Source organism: Castor canadensis, chromosome X (assembly GCF_047511655.1).
Source record: "Castor canadensis chromosome X, mCasCan1.hap1v2, whole genome shotgun sequence".
Taxonomy (NCBI): Eukaryota; Metazoa; Chordata; class Mammalia; order Rodentia; family Castoridae; genus Castor; species Castor canadensis.
Window position 1 is genome coordinate 57,241,184 of NC_133405.1, and position 16,387 is coordinate 57,257,570.

At 35.4% G+C, this 16,387-nt stretch overlaps 1 protein-coding gene and 1 non-coding gene across 5 annotated transcripts in view; one reads left to right on the forward strand and one right to left on the reverse strand.

The window, feature by feature from the left end:
• Diaph2 (diaphanous related formin 2) overlaps positions 1-16,387 on the reverse strand; it is an 879,521-nt gene that overhangs the window by 801,112 nt on the left and 62,022 nt on the right. For all 4 annotated transcript variants that reach the window (XM_074062667.1, XM_074062668.1, XM_074062666.1 and 1 more), the window contains one exon: positions 3,356-3,460. In XM_074062667.1, the coding sequence (XP_073918768.1) occupies positions 3,356-3,460 (105 nt within the window). The remainder of the gene's footprint in view (positions 1-3,355; positions 3,461-16,387) is intronic.
• On the forward strand, positions 6,358-6,484 carry LOC141420158 (small nucleolar RNA SNORA51). The gene has a single exon (XR_012444843.1). It is a non-coding gene; the product is annotated as a small nucleolar RNA SNORA51 (small nucleolar RNA).

Below are 16,387 nucleotides of genomic sequence, written 5' to 3' on the forward strand. Positions count from 1 at the left end.
GTTTCTTGATATTTTAACAAGGACATTGGCATTTGGCAAACTAATGTTAGAACTTTGGTGAATAACTTTTTTCTTCACAAATGTCTGTATATGCAGTTTAGTGTATGCAAGATTCTCTCCAAGTCACCAACATATTATGACCATTTGAGGACTATGGGATGACTTTTGCAATACTTACAAAGCTTGATTCTCTATATCTGAAAATATAAGTTGGTGTTTTGAAAATGTAGACTCCCACATAACACCAACTACCCCAGATCAGATCTATAACCACACTTCCTACAACAGCAAGAGTCCAACTCTTGGGTGATAAATGCAGAGTAGGCTGTTCTCCAATCACCTATTTCAAGTTGATTCATCACTGAGAGAGTTTTAGTCAAGCTTGACTTAAACATTTTTTGGCTGAAGGGGAAAATGTAATACAATTTATGTTTATCATTCTCACATATTTCACATGTAATTTTAAAACATTTTTTCCACCAGGCACTCTAGCCCTTAAACTTTTTCCTTTAATACTCTCACAACTTTATTCTAAGACTTTAAGAAGAAAAACCTAAACAATAGTTTTCATCATTACCTTGTGATTGGTCTTAATATTCTCCTATCCCATGCTAATTTTAGCAAGTTAATTTTACAACATGACTCTTGTTTGCGTTAGAAACAAATTTTTCACCAGGTATCCTTGTAGTGCTTCATCTTACTTTAATATCCTTGCCCAGGAGCCCAGGGGCACAATGGACATTTCTCAGTGAGCTCACATTTTGTATGATTTTATTTTTATTTTATTTGATTTTGTTTTATTTTATTATTTGGGGGGGGGGTGTTGTACTGAGGTTTGAACTCAGGGCCTCCTAGCAACAGCTCTACCAGTTGAGCCACACCCCTAGCTTGTTTGTGTGGTTTTAGATCACATACAAAATGACTATTGCAGGTGGCTGAAGGGGAAAATGTAATACAATTTATGTTTATCATTCTCACATATTTCACATGTGACTTTAAATCATTTTTTCCACCAGGCACTCTAGCCTTTAACTTTGTTTTACTTCAACATAAAAATTTTGACTACCTATTAAGCACTGTCACAAAGGAGTAGGTGCCATCATATCTGCTTTAAATGAGGAAACATTTCTAATTAGAGTATCAATACAATGAAAAGGTAAAAGACATGCAAAAACATATTTAGAGCCTAATTAAAGGCAAACAGGATGGAAACCTTAGTTACACATAGGCAAACAGCCACAGATTTGGTGATAATTGCTGCAAATTTTATTGTCCTAATCATGAAGAGGTCAAAACATTAGAATATTGTTTTTCATTGAATACTATCCTTCTCACCTTTAAAAGGAAATTACATGAACAATTTTCATAATTTTAATGGCAGAAAACAGTATTAATTAATGTCTCCCCAAGGTGAGAAAGCTTCAAAACATGCTTGTCAACAGGTTTTCTTCCATCAAAATATTTGGCCCATGAAATGTATTTGCAGAAAAAGTAGAATCTTGGCACTCATATGAAAGTACTGTGCACATCTCAGGTGATAATAGGAATGCTAAAATGGAACAAGGACCACATACTCTGTAGTACTGATTTTGAGGGTAATGCCTTAAACATAAAATTTTTATGTCTTTTTGAGAAACATTCCATTTTTATCTTTTCACTAAGGCAGGTCAAATGAACTCATGTAATATTTACTCAATTTTTTTGCAGTGCTGGGATCACACCCTGGACCTTACACATGCTCAGCAAGTACTTGAGAGCTACATTCCCAGTCCTATTTAAACAAATTTTGTGTTTTAATCTGAAAAATGAGTGCATAACTTAAAGTGTACATTTTTTAATCAGTTAAAGAGGAAACAATATAATAATAAATGAAATCTGCAGAGATTGAGTAATAATCAGAAGGTCAAGGAATAAGACCATCACATAATCTTCACTACAGTTAGTCCCACTTACACAAACAATAAGCCAGAGACACTAATAAAATCCTGCCATTAAAACACCACATGATTACTCATATATTATTATCTGTCCTTTGCACTCAGATTTAGTTTCTAGATTTACTAGTGCACTTGCTATTAGGTATTTGAAAAATAACACTGAATGTACATCCTGCATTTCCTAAAGCATTTTACTGTGAACAATAACTTGAGTGCAAAAATGAAAAGAGATTCATCAGAATTTCAAAGTAAAACCCTATGCATCACCTAATTCTATTGAAAACGACGCTCATGGCAAATTTCACTTATCACTTGAAACATATTTCTGCCCTTGGATACCAGAAGCAAATTAAAAAACATGCTGTGCCTCTGCTCTGCCAGAGCTGCAATGCATTATGTTGAAGTACTTCAGCATTCAGATTTAGCTTGCTTAAAGTATAATATAGAATCAATACAATCGCAAAATTCAGTAATTGCTACTAGAAGTACTGTATAGAAATTGTATTAATAAGACAGCCTTCCAAAGAAGTTTAGAATATATTTTTCTAATGAAAAACTTTTCTTTACTCAGCTGTTTAAATTTTAAATATGCATGTTTAACATGTACATGTGCATATATACACATAATATACACATATAGCTACACAGAAAGTTGCTGTATGTATATATATATATACATACACAAACACACACACACACAGTGATTTTATGAAAATCTCTTTCTTTACAAAAGTATAAAAGATGCATTTTGCCATTTCAAAAATACATTTTTTCCACACAAAAAAATAATTTTGGAAGTGCCTTTAGAAGTGAACAAAGAAAAATACTCTATTTAAAAAAAAAAAAAACAGTATGTTTTTCCTGTCAAAAATAAGTCCTTTCAATGAACCCTGCTTTCAAGTCTTAAGGCTCACACAGATTTGAGTAAAGCTCCTATTAAGTGCTTTCCTTTATATTAAACACAGCTGTACAATACAAATTATATGGCAGCTTACACAGCTTGCATTATTTAAAATTTTGAAAAAAACTGCATATGAAAAAACATTGCTAACACTAGAAATATAGCTTTAATGTAAACTTAATTAAATGTAATGTTTGTGCCTTCTCCCTCAAAATCCAAATTTTCATCTAACAACCAATATAAAAATGGAATACCTGAAAACTGTCAATTTTTAAAAAGTACACAAAAACTCTGCCTCCAAACTCACTGGGTTGTTTATAATAATGGAAGTATCTCATTTGTAATGATGAACAGTTCAGTTTTGAAATTTATATTAAGTGTGAAAACATATATGTTGTTTCCTAAACAGCATATATGAATAAATCGAGGCAAGAATTTGAAGATCTGAGGTTTATTTATTTTTAAGAAGATAATGCTAAACTCATTCTGTTAGTGTCAGGAAAATCTCTCTACTTACAGATTTGGCAGTAGCAGAAATATACTGAACAACCATCTCACGCTTGGTGGCAAAATCTTTGTTTCGTAAAGGAGCTTTCTTTTCTTCGTTAAGGTTCATGTCCTCCTGTTAGAAAGAACATTTACTGTGAACATTGATAAATTTCTGCTTAAGAATTTCAAAGGTGATTAATAAATGTTAATAATGTCTATGTCTTAAAGTATTAAGCCAGGATATAACTAAAAATACTTTTGGGATACTTCACTAGTATTTTTCAACCTAGACACCATAATCTTGTATAAATTTTACCATGTATTCATGGCTTATATGTCCTCCTAACCAACCAGTGAGCTGGAGAAAATATTTTAAAAACTATTCCATGAAATAAATGGAAAGTTTATAGTGTAGCTATATACCATATAGCACTACAAAGCTCTTTAAGCTATTTATTTACCTTGATAGCAAACACACATACACAAATCACTATTTGGCATATACTCCCTTAGGATGACTATTACCCAGGAAAACAAATATGATAGACAAGTTAATAAGAAATATATATGTGTATATAGCATAGCACTGAAGAAAACTTCACAAAAAGTTGCTATATTTGAAAAAAAAAGAGAAATATAGTTAGCCATATTGCTATATAGGGATAGCAGAAATCACTGAATGGAAAAACATTCCATTAAAAAAACATATTGAGGTCGAATATGGTTTAATATGATTGCAAATCCACCTTTATTTTGTGCTATACATACATATGACACTTTCATTACACAAATTATTTTTTTCATTTTGAAACTCATGTCAACCTTTGCAATATATGAAGACACCAATAATGAGATTTTTTTTAAAGCCAAGATGGAAATGAATGTACTTAAAAAATGCACCAAGTGAAGTCACCCTAATCACATCTAATAAGGGATGAGTACCCATATATATAAAGAACTCTTCACATGAGATAGAGTAAAAAGATTAGTGCTGGCCAGGGAAAGAAGAAAAGAGGATTAGATGAACCAATAAAGAAATGGGCAAGTGAACTAAACAGAACTTTCTAAAAAGAAGAAATTCAAATGGCCAAAAAACACATGAAAAAATGCTCACCATCTCTAGCAATAAAGGAAATGCAAATTAAAACCACACTAAGATTCCACCTCACCCCTGTTAGAATAGCCATCACTAGCAACACCACCAACAACAGGTGTTGGCAAGGATGTGGGGAAAAAGGAACCCTCTTACACTGCTGGTGGGAATGTAAACTAGTACAACCACTCTGGAAAAAAATTTGGAGGCTATTTAAAAAGCTAGACATTGATCTACCATTTGATCCAGCAATACCACTCTTGGGGATATACCCAAAAGACTGTGACACAGGTTACTCCAGAGGCACCTGCACACCCATGTTTATTGCAGCACTGTTCACAATAACCAAGTTATGGAAACAGCCAAGATGCCCCACCACTGACGAATGGATTAAGAAAATGTGGTATCTATACACAATGGAATTTTATGCAGCCATGAAGAAGAATGAAATGTTATCATTAGCTGGTAAATGGATGGAATTGGAGAACATCATTCTGAGTGAGGTTAGCCTGGCCCAAAAGACCAAAAATCATATGTTCTCCCTCATATGCGGACATTAGATCAAGGGCAAACACAAAAAGGTGATTGGACTTTGATCACAAGATAAAAGCGAGAACACACAGGGGACATAAGACACCTAAAAAATTAGTTAGCATTTGTTGCCCTCAACACAGAGAAACTAAAGCAGATACCTTAAAAGCAACTGAGGCCAATAGGAGAAGGGGACCAGGAACTAGAGAAAGAGTTAGATCAAGAAGAATTAACCTAGAAGGTAACACACATGCACAGGAAATTAATGTGAGTCAACTCCCTGTATAGCTATCCTTATCTCAACTTCAAAAACCCTTGTTCCTTCCTATTATGGTTTATACCCTCGCTTCAACGAAATTAGAGATAAGGGCAAAATAGTTTCTGCCGGGTATGGGGGTGGTGGTAAGGGAGAGGGTGGGGGCAGTGGGGAGAAATGACCCAAGCATTGTATGCTCATATGAATAATAAAAATTTTTAAAAAAAAGAAGAAAAGAGGATTAGATTAGGATTGTTTATGAACAGTATAGTGTTTCTTTTGGGAGCAAGTGATATAATCTTAAATTGATTGTTGTGATGGTTGCACAGGTCTTTGACATGGAGTTATACAATTTAAAGGGATGAACTTTTATGGTAATAAAATGTATCTTTTTTACATTTTTAAATTTTACTTTGATTGACAATAACTATACATATTTACGGAGTACAATATCACGTTTTGATACATTTACACATTGTGCAGTGACTGAATGTAGTTAGTTAATATATCCATCACCTTAAACATTTATCTTTTTTTGTGGTATCAGAGTATTCAAAATCTTCTCTTCTAGCTATTTTGAAATACAGAATACACTACTAAATTATAGTCACCCTACTGTGCAATGAAACACTGGGATAATTTTTTCCTTTTTAACTGAAACGTTGTGCCCATTGACCAACCTTTACCTATTCTCTCTCCTCTTCTACACTGCCCAATGTCTGGTAACCACTATTCTAGTCTTACATTCTGAATGTAAATTAGCCATTATGGGAAAAAGTATAGAAGTTCCTCATACAATTAAAAAGAGAACTACCATATGAGTCATCCAACCACTACTGGATATTTGTCCAAAGAAAATGAAATCGGTATGTTGAAGAGACATCTGTACTCCTAGGCTGATTGCAGCACAATAGTTAAGAAATGGAAACAACATAACTGCATCAACTGATGAATGGATTTTGAAAATGTGGTACATATACACAATGGAATACCATTCAGTCATAATAAAGAATGAAATCCTACCATTTAAAACAACATGGATAGAACTGGAAACGATTAAGTGAAATGTCAGGCACAAGAAGATAAATACCACTTTTTCACACATGTGACTTTAAAAATTGTATCTCAACTTTTTAAGAAAAAAAAAATCAGCCTCCTGATGCTTACCATAGGCTTACCCTGACTATATAGAAAGAGGAGGCAAAAAGCAAACCTATCCCATATACACCTCAGCCCAGACTCCGTGCCTGGACTATATTGTGAATGAAGAGACATGGGGCAGGGAAAAAAAACAGAAAATTTTATCCCTTTACTTTTTCAATAATTCTAATCATTCTATTCCTATCAGGTGAACTCATGGGCAAAGAATAATATTAAAGACTCATGTGTAAGAATGTAGTAGAAAAACCAAAGAAACCAAGAAAAATAATCAAACTGTATCTATCTATTGACTCAACCTGGATTTTTTTCCCTAATCCAAAAATCCAAAATGCTACAAAATCCAAAACTTTTTGAGCATCATTCTGAAACTTTTTGGGTGCCAATATAATGCACAAAAACTTTAAGATTTGGGAGAGCATTTCAGATTTCTGATCTTCAAGTTAAGATTGCTCAACCAGTAAACTCTAGAGAAATATACCAAAAATTCTGAAATCTAAAACGCTTCTATTCCCAAGAATTTTGGATAAGGGATATTCAACCTCTAGTAACTTTAATGACAGGAAAACCATGTGCAGCTACTACTGAAGTGACAATTCATTCATGTAGGATACCTATAAATTTGGGGGAATAGATCCACATTCTTTCTTCATAATCACCTGGATCACCGTCTCATTCTTACCTTTTCTATCCTACATCCTTATTTCTCATTTATATAGCTTACTTGTTAATGACTATGTTAGTCAACTTTGCATCACTGTGACAAAATACCTGATGAAAAAAAACTTTGAGGAGGAAAGATTTATTTTGATTCATGGTTTCAGAGGTTTCAATGCATGGTCATTTGGCCTCATTGTTGTAGGCCTGTAGAAAGGCAGAACATCATGGCAGGGAGGGTATGGCAGAGCAAAGCTACTCACCTCATGGTGGCTGGAAAGCAGAGAGAGAAAGGGACTGGAAACAAGATATACCCTTCAAAGCATGCCCCCAGTGAGCTACTTCCTACAACCAGGTTCCACCTCCTACACAGTCCATTCAGTTATGAACACAACAGTGGATTAACCTAATGAATTTAGCACCATTATAATACAATCACCTATCAGGGCTCTACCTCTGAACACTGCTACACTGAGGACAAGCCTTCAATTCATGAGTCTTTAAGAGACATTCATATTGAACTGTAACAATGACTAGAAAGCAGTAGATGTCTTTTCCCTCTCTCTCTTATTGGCTCTAGCATTGTTGCAACAAAGCAGAATCACAGAAACTAGGCTAGAACACACTTTTAATGTAGTCCACAGATACTGTTCAATGTTCTATTTCAACTGGCAGGAAACTCACAATCTACTCAGTTAGCCCAGCCCATTTTAGGGCAGTTTAATTTTTGCTAAGTATTTCCTTGGAAGAATGAACATAAAATATACACAACAAAATATTAATAATGTGTTAAAGCGGAAGGTCTGCCCCTTTTTCTCTTTCTCTCCTTTTAAATTTTAGAATCACTTATTTACAGAACACATACTATGCACAAGGGACTATGCTAGGCTGGCTAGGGAAGCATAAATTTGAGAGATCAATTTTATACTCAAATTAAATGTCATTATTTATGAAGTAATGCCTGATATTTAGTAAATGCTACCTATGTTTGTTAAATAAATAAAACTAAATAACTCACAGTAAAAACCAATAATTAAAATCAAGGCATGTATAGGACCCCTTGGAAACAAAGAAGAGATGGAAAGTTCAGGATTTAGGTCATGAAGGATGAGAAAAATCTGACTAAAAGTTAGAAGACCAAGTAGGAGACTCCAGTGATCATCTGTCATTTTTAGCTGCCCAAAATCATTTGAATATTCCATCTGCATTTTAATATGACCTCATATTATCAGTCTCACCTAACAAAGATACAACCTTCAATAACTACATTTCTCAGCCTCCATTATAATTACAGTATAGGTATGTGACTTAGCCTCCACCAATGGAATGCATTTAGATGAGGCAGAGATTCAGAATTAAACTATATGAGGAAATATGTCACAAATAGGCCATCCATCTTGCTGGTATAGATGGCAACAGAAATGACATGGAATGGATGGCAGTGCTACAAATTTTTTATTAAGATAGTTTGACCAATGCCAATAGCTTCTTAATTGGACTATATTTCAGTTGTGTAGCTCTGGAAGTCATTGCTCTCTAAGGTTATTTGGAGCCTGTTGCCACAACCCTCCTAATTCAAGAGCAAACTAATATCCCTAAATAATAAATTCTACTTAAACTAACCAAAATGAATTTTCTTTTGTTCAATAATTTGGGCTACTGAAGTATTTCAAGTGAATTAGTGATAAGAGTCAACTGAGGAGGATAGAAGTCAGACTGGAAAGAAGGAAATTAATCCAAGAACCATCTAAATGACTGGAAACGTAGTTCCATGGTAGAGCATTTGTGTACATGCGTAAGTCCCTGGGTTTGACCCCTAGCAAAACACACACACACACACACAAAATCTCAAAACAGAATCATGTAAATGTTTTTGAAAGGCAGCATTCTTTCTTTCAGTCTAACTTACACCTACTAGATTCAATATTATCTTCATGTAACACGGCTTAATATCCATATCTATCTTTCTCAAATACACTGTGGTATAATGAGTACAAGGAAGGAAGATTTCATTTTCCTTCATCTTGAAAAACTATACATCTTGAAAATTCAACCTCTGATTTTATGGTCTTACTGGCTAAAATCATATCATTCCATTCATTCATTGTGCTCATTATCATCAAAATTCTGAAGCTTTGTTCATATATGTTGGGCTATGTCACTAATGCCTCAAAATACTCTGGTTAAATTTTGATCTTCTATAAATGTGGTCATTATGAATCTGTACCCTAAGTAGAATCAACTCTGGGACATTAACACAATGGTCTATATTTTTATACTTCAGAGCAAGGCCGAGAAGGGTGGTAGTACCACCTGTGGCAGTCTCTAAGTAGTCATCTCTCCGTGTTGTTACATTTGTACATTACTCTAAAGTAGAAAAATGGCTCATACTCATGGAATCATGCCATCAGAATAGAATGATTTTGTAAGAAAGTAGGCAAGACAATAAGGGGAATATTGTCAAGATTGAACATGAAACTGTACATCAAGCCTGCTGTATATTAACCAGTCTTCAAAGAATGCTAGCTACTATAATGTTATCACCACTCCAATCTCATTTCCAAAACTACTTTTCTTCTTACTCCATATATTTGAATAATACTTGGTAGTCTGTAGTTGTTACATACATCTTACTACTACACACTTCCATTATTTTTCCATGATGCTATTTTCTGTGCCTAGAATATTGTCATCTTTGTCACTCTCTCCCTCTCTGAGCTGCCATGCCCCACCAAATCTGTATCTTGTTAGCTATTATACTTGAAGACTGTCAACCACTGATTTTTCAAGATTTACTCCCCCAAATGCTGCATTTGGAAATGGCTACTCTCATATTGTTCTTCCATATTAATTTCACTTATGCCAAGACCAACATACATACATCTCCTCAAAACTATAACTGAGAACAAGAACTTACCTATCTCTGTACTCTAAGCAAACAGTATAGTTCCAAAAGTGCAATAGGCATTTAACAAACATTTGTTGAACCAATGTGATATTTGGGATTTTTTCTTGAAATATTTTAAATTTCTTTAGTTATCAACATTTTATACTTACAAACTTGCTGCATAGATTGATTGGAAATGGTTATCATTCATATGAACAGAGAGTTTCTAATGACTCATTTCATTCTTATAGAAATAAAAAACATTGTACTAATTAGGCAGCTGATACTTCCAAATCATTAACTCCAGCTTTATAATACAATAATAAAACTAAATAGAGCAATACTCATAATTCAATATTAACTCTAAAGAACATAATTGAATATGAAACTACTTCTAAACACACAGTTTTATAGTAGTCAAAACACAGAAGTTTATATGATATTTACCATTTATTTAACGTATCTACAATAATTCAAACTTTAATGTATCTACAATAATTCAAAAATACAAAATTTCTATAATCTAAATGTTTCTGTTCCTGCAACATGTCTTTATTTCAGCTTAAGGCTAGATTCCTCCACTTGCTGTTCTTAAAACTGAAATTGACTGTACTACTAACTGCTTGCCTTCTTCCTTTTGTTTCTTAATAGCAATTATTCAAGTATCCTCCGACATCTAGGCTGGGGGGTATCTATACCTCTGAAGGCATGGATTAATGACAAAAAAATATATCCTAACATGAACAATGATTACAACTGTGTTTTATTATTTTAGGCTTTAAATTAATAGGTTTTTACATTTACATATATTAATTTCTAAAGGGCCATTTCATAATTCTTCTAGCTTCTGCTCACTGGAAAAAATAAAACAGTTTTTTTAAATTCCACTGCAAGTAGCAGGGAATTTCTACATAATTAAATAATTAGCAACTTTCACCTGTCATTAATTAACTGTCTCAAGTTTTCAAAAGATACAGTTGGATTCCAAGATGGTGGCTAGAGGTAGGAAGCAGAAAGTGAGCCTCCTATAGTGAAATCTTGGAGAGACGATGAAGACACACTTTGCAGGCATAATCACTGAGAAAAGGCGTAACTTTGACCCCTCCACATCTCCAGACGGCGCAGAGAATCTCCACCTCACGTTAAAGGGAGAAATGAGGAGGGCCCCCGGGGCCGCCAGTGGCCGGCACCCAGACGGCTTGGGAAGACACGGACCAGGTGAGCTTCGTGGTACCTCGGTACCCCCACAAACAAGCCTGGGCCAGGGCAGCATAGCCCCCTGGACAGACTGACCTCCGCCCGGGGAAAAAAAGAGAAACTGAGTAATAAGCAATAAGAACAATTAAGACACGCTGGAAAGAGGGTGGGGTGCCCTGAGCACTGAAGATTGGGGGAAGGGAACCCTTCCCAGGACTGTAAATAAACAAGCCAGGCAGGCCAGAGAGCCTCTGGCGGGAGCAGGGCACGCCCAGCAACCAGGAGCAGGAAAGCCTGTGAGAGTGGCAGAGGGAGAAAAACTCCACAGGAGAGGAGGGAAGACCCACTTCCCACGTGAACTGTAAATAAATATGGCGGCCGGCAGGAGCAGCAGCACCGCCCAGTAATCAGGAGCAGGAAAGCTTGTGAAAGCAGAGGAGAACTGCAGAGGAGAGGGGGGAAGACCCACCTCCCACATGAACTGTAAATAAACACACAGGTCTGACAATGCGAGGGCAGTGTCACCTTTCCCAGTGCTTGGAAAGGGGAAAGCTTGTAGCAGAGGATCCCGCACAGGAGAACTCTGAACAAACAAAGCCTATGGGACCAGGTGACTGCTAAGTTTACCCCAGAGATCTGCATAAATAACGCCTCCAGCAACAGCAGGCTAAGAGCAGTGGGCAGGCAAGCCACAGTTGCAGATACCACTCTCAGAACTGTCTCCAGACTCTTTTTTTTTTCTTTTTCTCCCTACCATTGAAGAGAGAACAACCGAATTACACCTGCAAGCCAAAAAACTTACTGAAACTGTATTACATTTGAACTTGGGACACTTGGTGGGGCTTTTTTTTTTTTTTTGTCTCTGTGTGTGTGTGTAGTTTTGTTCTACTTTATGCATGCCCTTTGATGAGACAACTACAGAACAACATCTGAGGCACCATCTCCAGGACTGGAGACTGAGACAGACACCCAAATTATTAAGACTGAAACTGCATTGCATATAAACTTGGAAGCTTCTTTTTTTTTTTAATTTTCTATTTTCCATTTTATTTTAATTCACTTTTATATATAGATATATAGATATTTCTTTATTTACTTATTTCTTATTTTTTTATCTTTGATTTTCAATCCTCTCTGTCTCTCTAATGTCTGTTCAGCTTACTGGCGATTAGTACACAAACGTTCCCTGTTTATACCTTTGAAACTTTCTTATCTGAAACCTTGTTCTGCTTTTTCCCTCTTGTCTGTAGATTTGTTTTCCTCTTTTCTTTAACTTCTTGCTTTCCATCTCAGCTCACTCTTCCATTCTAAATATTGCCATTGTTATTATTACAAGCTAGAAAATACTTAATTGCACACAGTACAGGGACAGTAACAACTCCAAAGACAATGACAGGAAGACAGAAAAAACAGGGAAACCAGTTTCCCCACAGCAAAAAATTAGTACAGGAACCAGAGGGGAATGAAGAGAACAGAAACTCAGAGCCAGACTCCAACAAAATGAAGATAAACTATGCCAAAGGACCCAATGAAGCCCACGAGAATAATTTAAAAGAAGACATACTACAAGTACTCAATGAGAATTTTATAGAGATGATACTGGATAGGGTCAACCAAAATGTACAGGAGACACTCAAGAAATTCCAAGACAATAAAAATAGAGAATTTGAAAAAGCAAAAGAAGAAATAAAGGAAACCATAGAAGCACTGTATAAACACCAAAGTGAAAGAGAGAACACAATGAATAAACAGATAAATGAACTCAGGACAAAGATAGACAACATTAAAGAGGAAAACTGCCAGGATATGGAAAACCTCAGAAAAAAGAACGAAACAGAACTGCAAAAACAAAACGGAAGGCCAATCCAGCAGAATAGAACAAACAGAAGACAGAATCTCAGAACTTGAAGATGAAATGGTAATTAAAGGAAAAACTGAAGAACTATTAATTAAACAACTCAAGACCTGTGAAAACAAAATGCAAGAACTCACTGACTCCATCAAAAGACCAAACTTGAGAATCAGGGGCATCGAAGAAGGAGAAGAGGTGCAAGCGAAGGGAATGCGTAATATATTCAACAAAATAATAACGGAAAAATTCCCAAATCTAGAGAAAGATATTCCCATATAGATGCAAGAGGCCTCCAGGACACCAAACAGACCAGATCAAAATAGAACTACTCCACGACATGTCATCATTAAAACAACAAGTTCAGAAAATAAGGAAAGAATACTGAAGGCTGTAAGAGAGAAAAAACAAGTAACATACAAAGGTAAACCCATCAAAATAACAGCAGACTTCTCAACAGAAACATTAAAAGCAAGAAGAGAGTGGGGTGAGATCTACTGGGCATTGAATGAAAATAACGTCAACCCCAGAATACTCTACCCAGCAAAGCTATCATTCAAAATAGATGGAGCAATAAAAGTCTTCCATGATAAGCAGAAACTAAAACAATATGTGACCACAAAGCCACCATTACAAAAGATTCTGCAAGGGATCATGCACACAGAAAGTGATACCCAACTTAACCATGAAAAGGCAGGCAGCACCAAACCACAGGAAAAGAAAAAGCAAGACAGTAGAGAGTAACATCAAGTTAGGTACACACAATCAAACCTTCAAACAACTAAGACAACTAAATGGCAGGAATCACCACATACCTATCAGTACTAACGCTTAATGTTAATGGACTTAATTCACCCCTCAAAAGGCACCGTTTGATAAAACGGATTAAAAAAGAAGATCCAACAATTTCTTGCTTACAGGAGAATCATCTCACCGACAGAAATAAGGATATGCTTACGATGAAAGGCTAGAAGAAGATTTACCAAGCCAATGGCCCCCGAAAACAGACAGGAGTAGCAATACTTATCTCTGACAAAGTAGACTTCAAACCTACATTGATCAAATGAGATAAAGAAAGACGTTCCATACTAATAAAAGGGGAAATAGACCAAAAGGAAATAATAATCATCAATCTGTATGCACCCAATGTCAACGCAGCCAATTTCATCAAACATACCCTGAAAGACCTAAAAGCATATATAAACGCCAACACAGTGGTTGTGGGAGACTTTAACACCCCATTATCATCAATAGATAGGTCATCCAAACAAAAAATCAATAAAGAAATCCAAGATCTAAAATATGCAATAGATCAAATGGACCTAGTTGATGACTACAGAACATTTCATCCAACCTCTACACAATCTACATTCTTCTCAGCAGCCCATGGAACCTTCTCCAAAATAGATCATATTCTAGGACACAAAGCAAGCCTCAGCAAATATAAGAAAATAGAAATAATACTGTGCATACTATCTAATCACAATGCAGTAAAAGTAGAACTCAACAACAAAAGTAAAGACAAAAAACATGCAAACAGCTGGAAACTGAATAACTCATTACTTAATGAAGAATGGATCATCGAAGAAATAAAAGAGGAAATTAAAAGTTCCTGGAAGTCAATGAAAATGAAAACACAACCTACCGGAACCTATAGGACACAGCTAAGGCAGTCCTGAGAGGAAAGTTTATAGCCATGAGTGCATATATTAAAAAGATTGAAAGATCCCAAATCAATGACCTAATGATACACCTCAAACTCCTAGAAAAACAATAGCAAGCAAATCCCAAAACAAATAGGAGAGAAATAATAAAAATAAGAGCTGAAATCAACAAAACAGAAACCAAAAAAACCATACAAAGAATTAATGAAACAAAAAGGTGGTTCTTTGAAAAAATAAACAAGATCGATAGACCCCTGGCAAACATGACTAAAATGAGAAGAGAAAAAACCCAAATTAGTAGAATTAGGAATGCAAAAGGCGAGATAACAACAAACACCATGGAAGTCCAGGAAATCATCAGAGACTACTTTGAGAACCTATATTCAAATAAATTTGAAAATCTAAAAGAAATGGACAGACTTCTAGATACATATGATCATCCAAAACGGAACCAAGAGGAAATTAATCACCTGAATAGACCTATAACACAAAATGAAATTGAAGCAGCAATCAAGAGTCTCCCCAAAAAGAAAAGTCCAGGACCTGATGGATTCTCTGCTAAATTCTATCAGACCTTTAAAGAAGAACTGACACCAACCCTCCTTAAACTGTTCCACAAAATAGAAAGCGAAGGAAAACTGCCAAACACATTTTATGAAGCCAGTATTACACTTATCCCAAAACCAGGCAAAGACACCTCCAAAAAGGAGAACTATAGGCCAATCTCCTTAATGAACATTGATGCAAAAATTCTCAACAAAATAATGGCAAACCGAATTCAGCAACACATCAAAAAGATTATTCACCACGACCAAGTAGGCTTAATCCCAGGGATGCAGGGGTGGTTCAACATACGAAAATCAATAAATGTAATAAACCACATTAACAGAAGCAAAGACAAAAACCACTTGATCATCTCAACAGATGCAGAAAAAGCCTCTGATAAGATCCAACACCATTTCATGATAAAAGCTCTAAGAAAACTAGGAATAGAAGGAAAGTTCCTCAACATTATAAAAGCTATATATGACAAACCTACAGCCAGCATTATACTTAACGGAGAAAAACTGAAACCATTCCCTCTAAAATCAGGAACCAGACAAGGATGCCCACTATCTCCACTCCTATTCAACATAGTACTGGAATTCCTAGCCAGAGCAATTAGGCAAGAAGAAGGAATAAAAGGAATACAAATAGGTAAAGAAACTGTCAAAATATCCCTAGTTGCAGACGACATGATCCTATACCATAAAGACCCAAAAAAGTCTACTCAGAAGCTTCTAGACATCATCAATAGCTATAGCAAGGTAGCAGGATATAAAATCAACATAGAAAAATCATTAGCATTTCTATACACTAACAATGAGCAAACAGAACAAGAATGTATGAAAACAATTCCATTTACAATAGCCTCAAAAAAAATCAAATACCTAGGTGTAAACCTAACAAAAGATGTGAAAGACCTCTACAAGGAAAACTATATACTTCTGAAGAAAGAGACTGAGGAAGACTATAGAAAGTGGAGAGATCTCCCATGCTCATGGATTGGTAGAATCAACAAAGTAAAAATGTCAATACTCCCTAAAGTAATCTACATGTTTAATGCAATTCCCATCAAAATTCCAATGACATTCATTAAAGACATTGAAAAATCTACTGTTAAATTTATATGGAAACACAAGAGGCCACGAATAGCCAGGGAATACTCAGTCAAAAGAACAATGCAGGAGGTATCACAATACCTGACTTCAAACAATATTACAAAGCA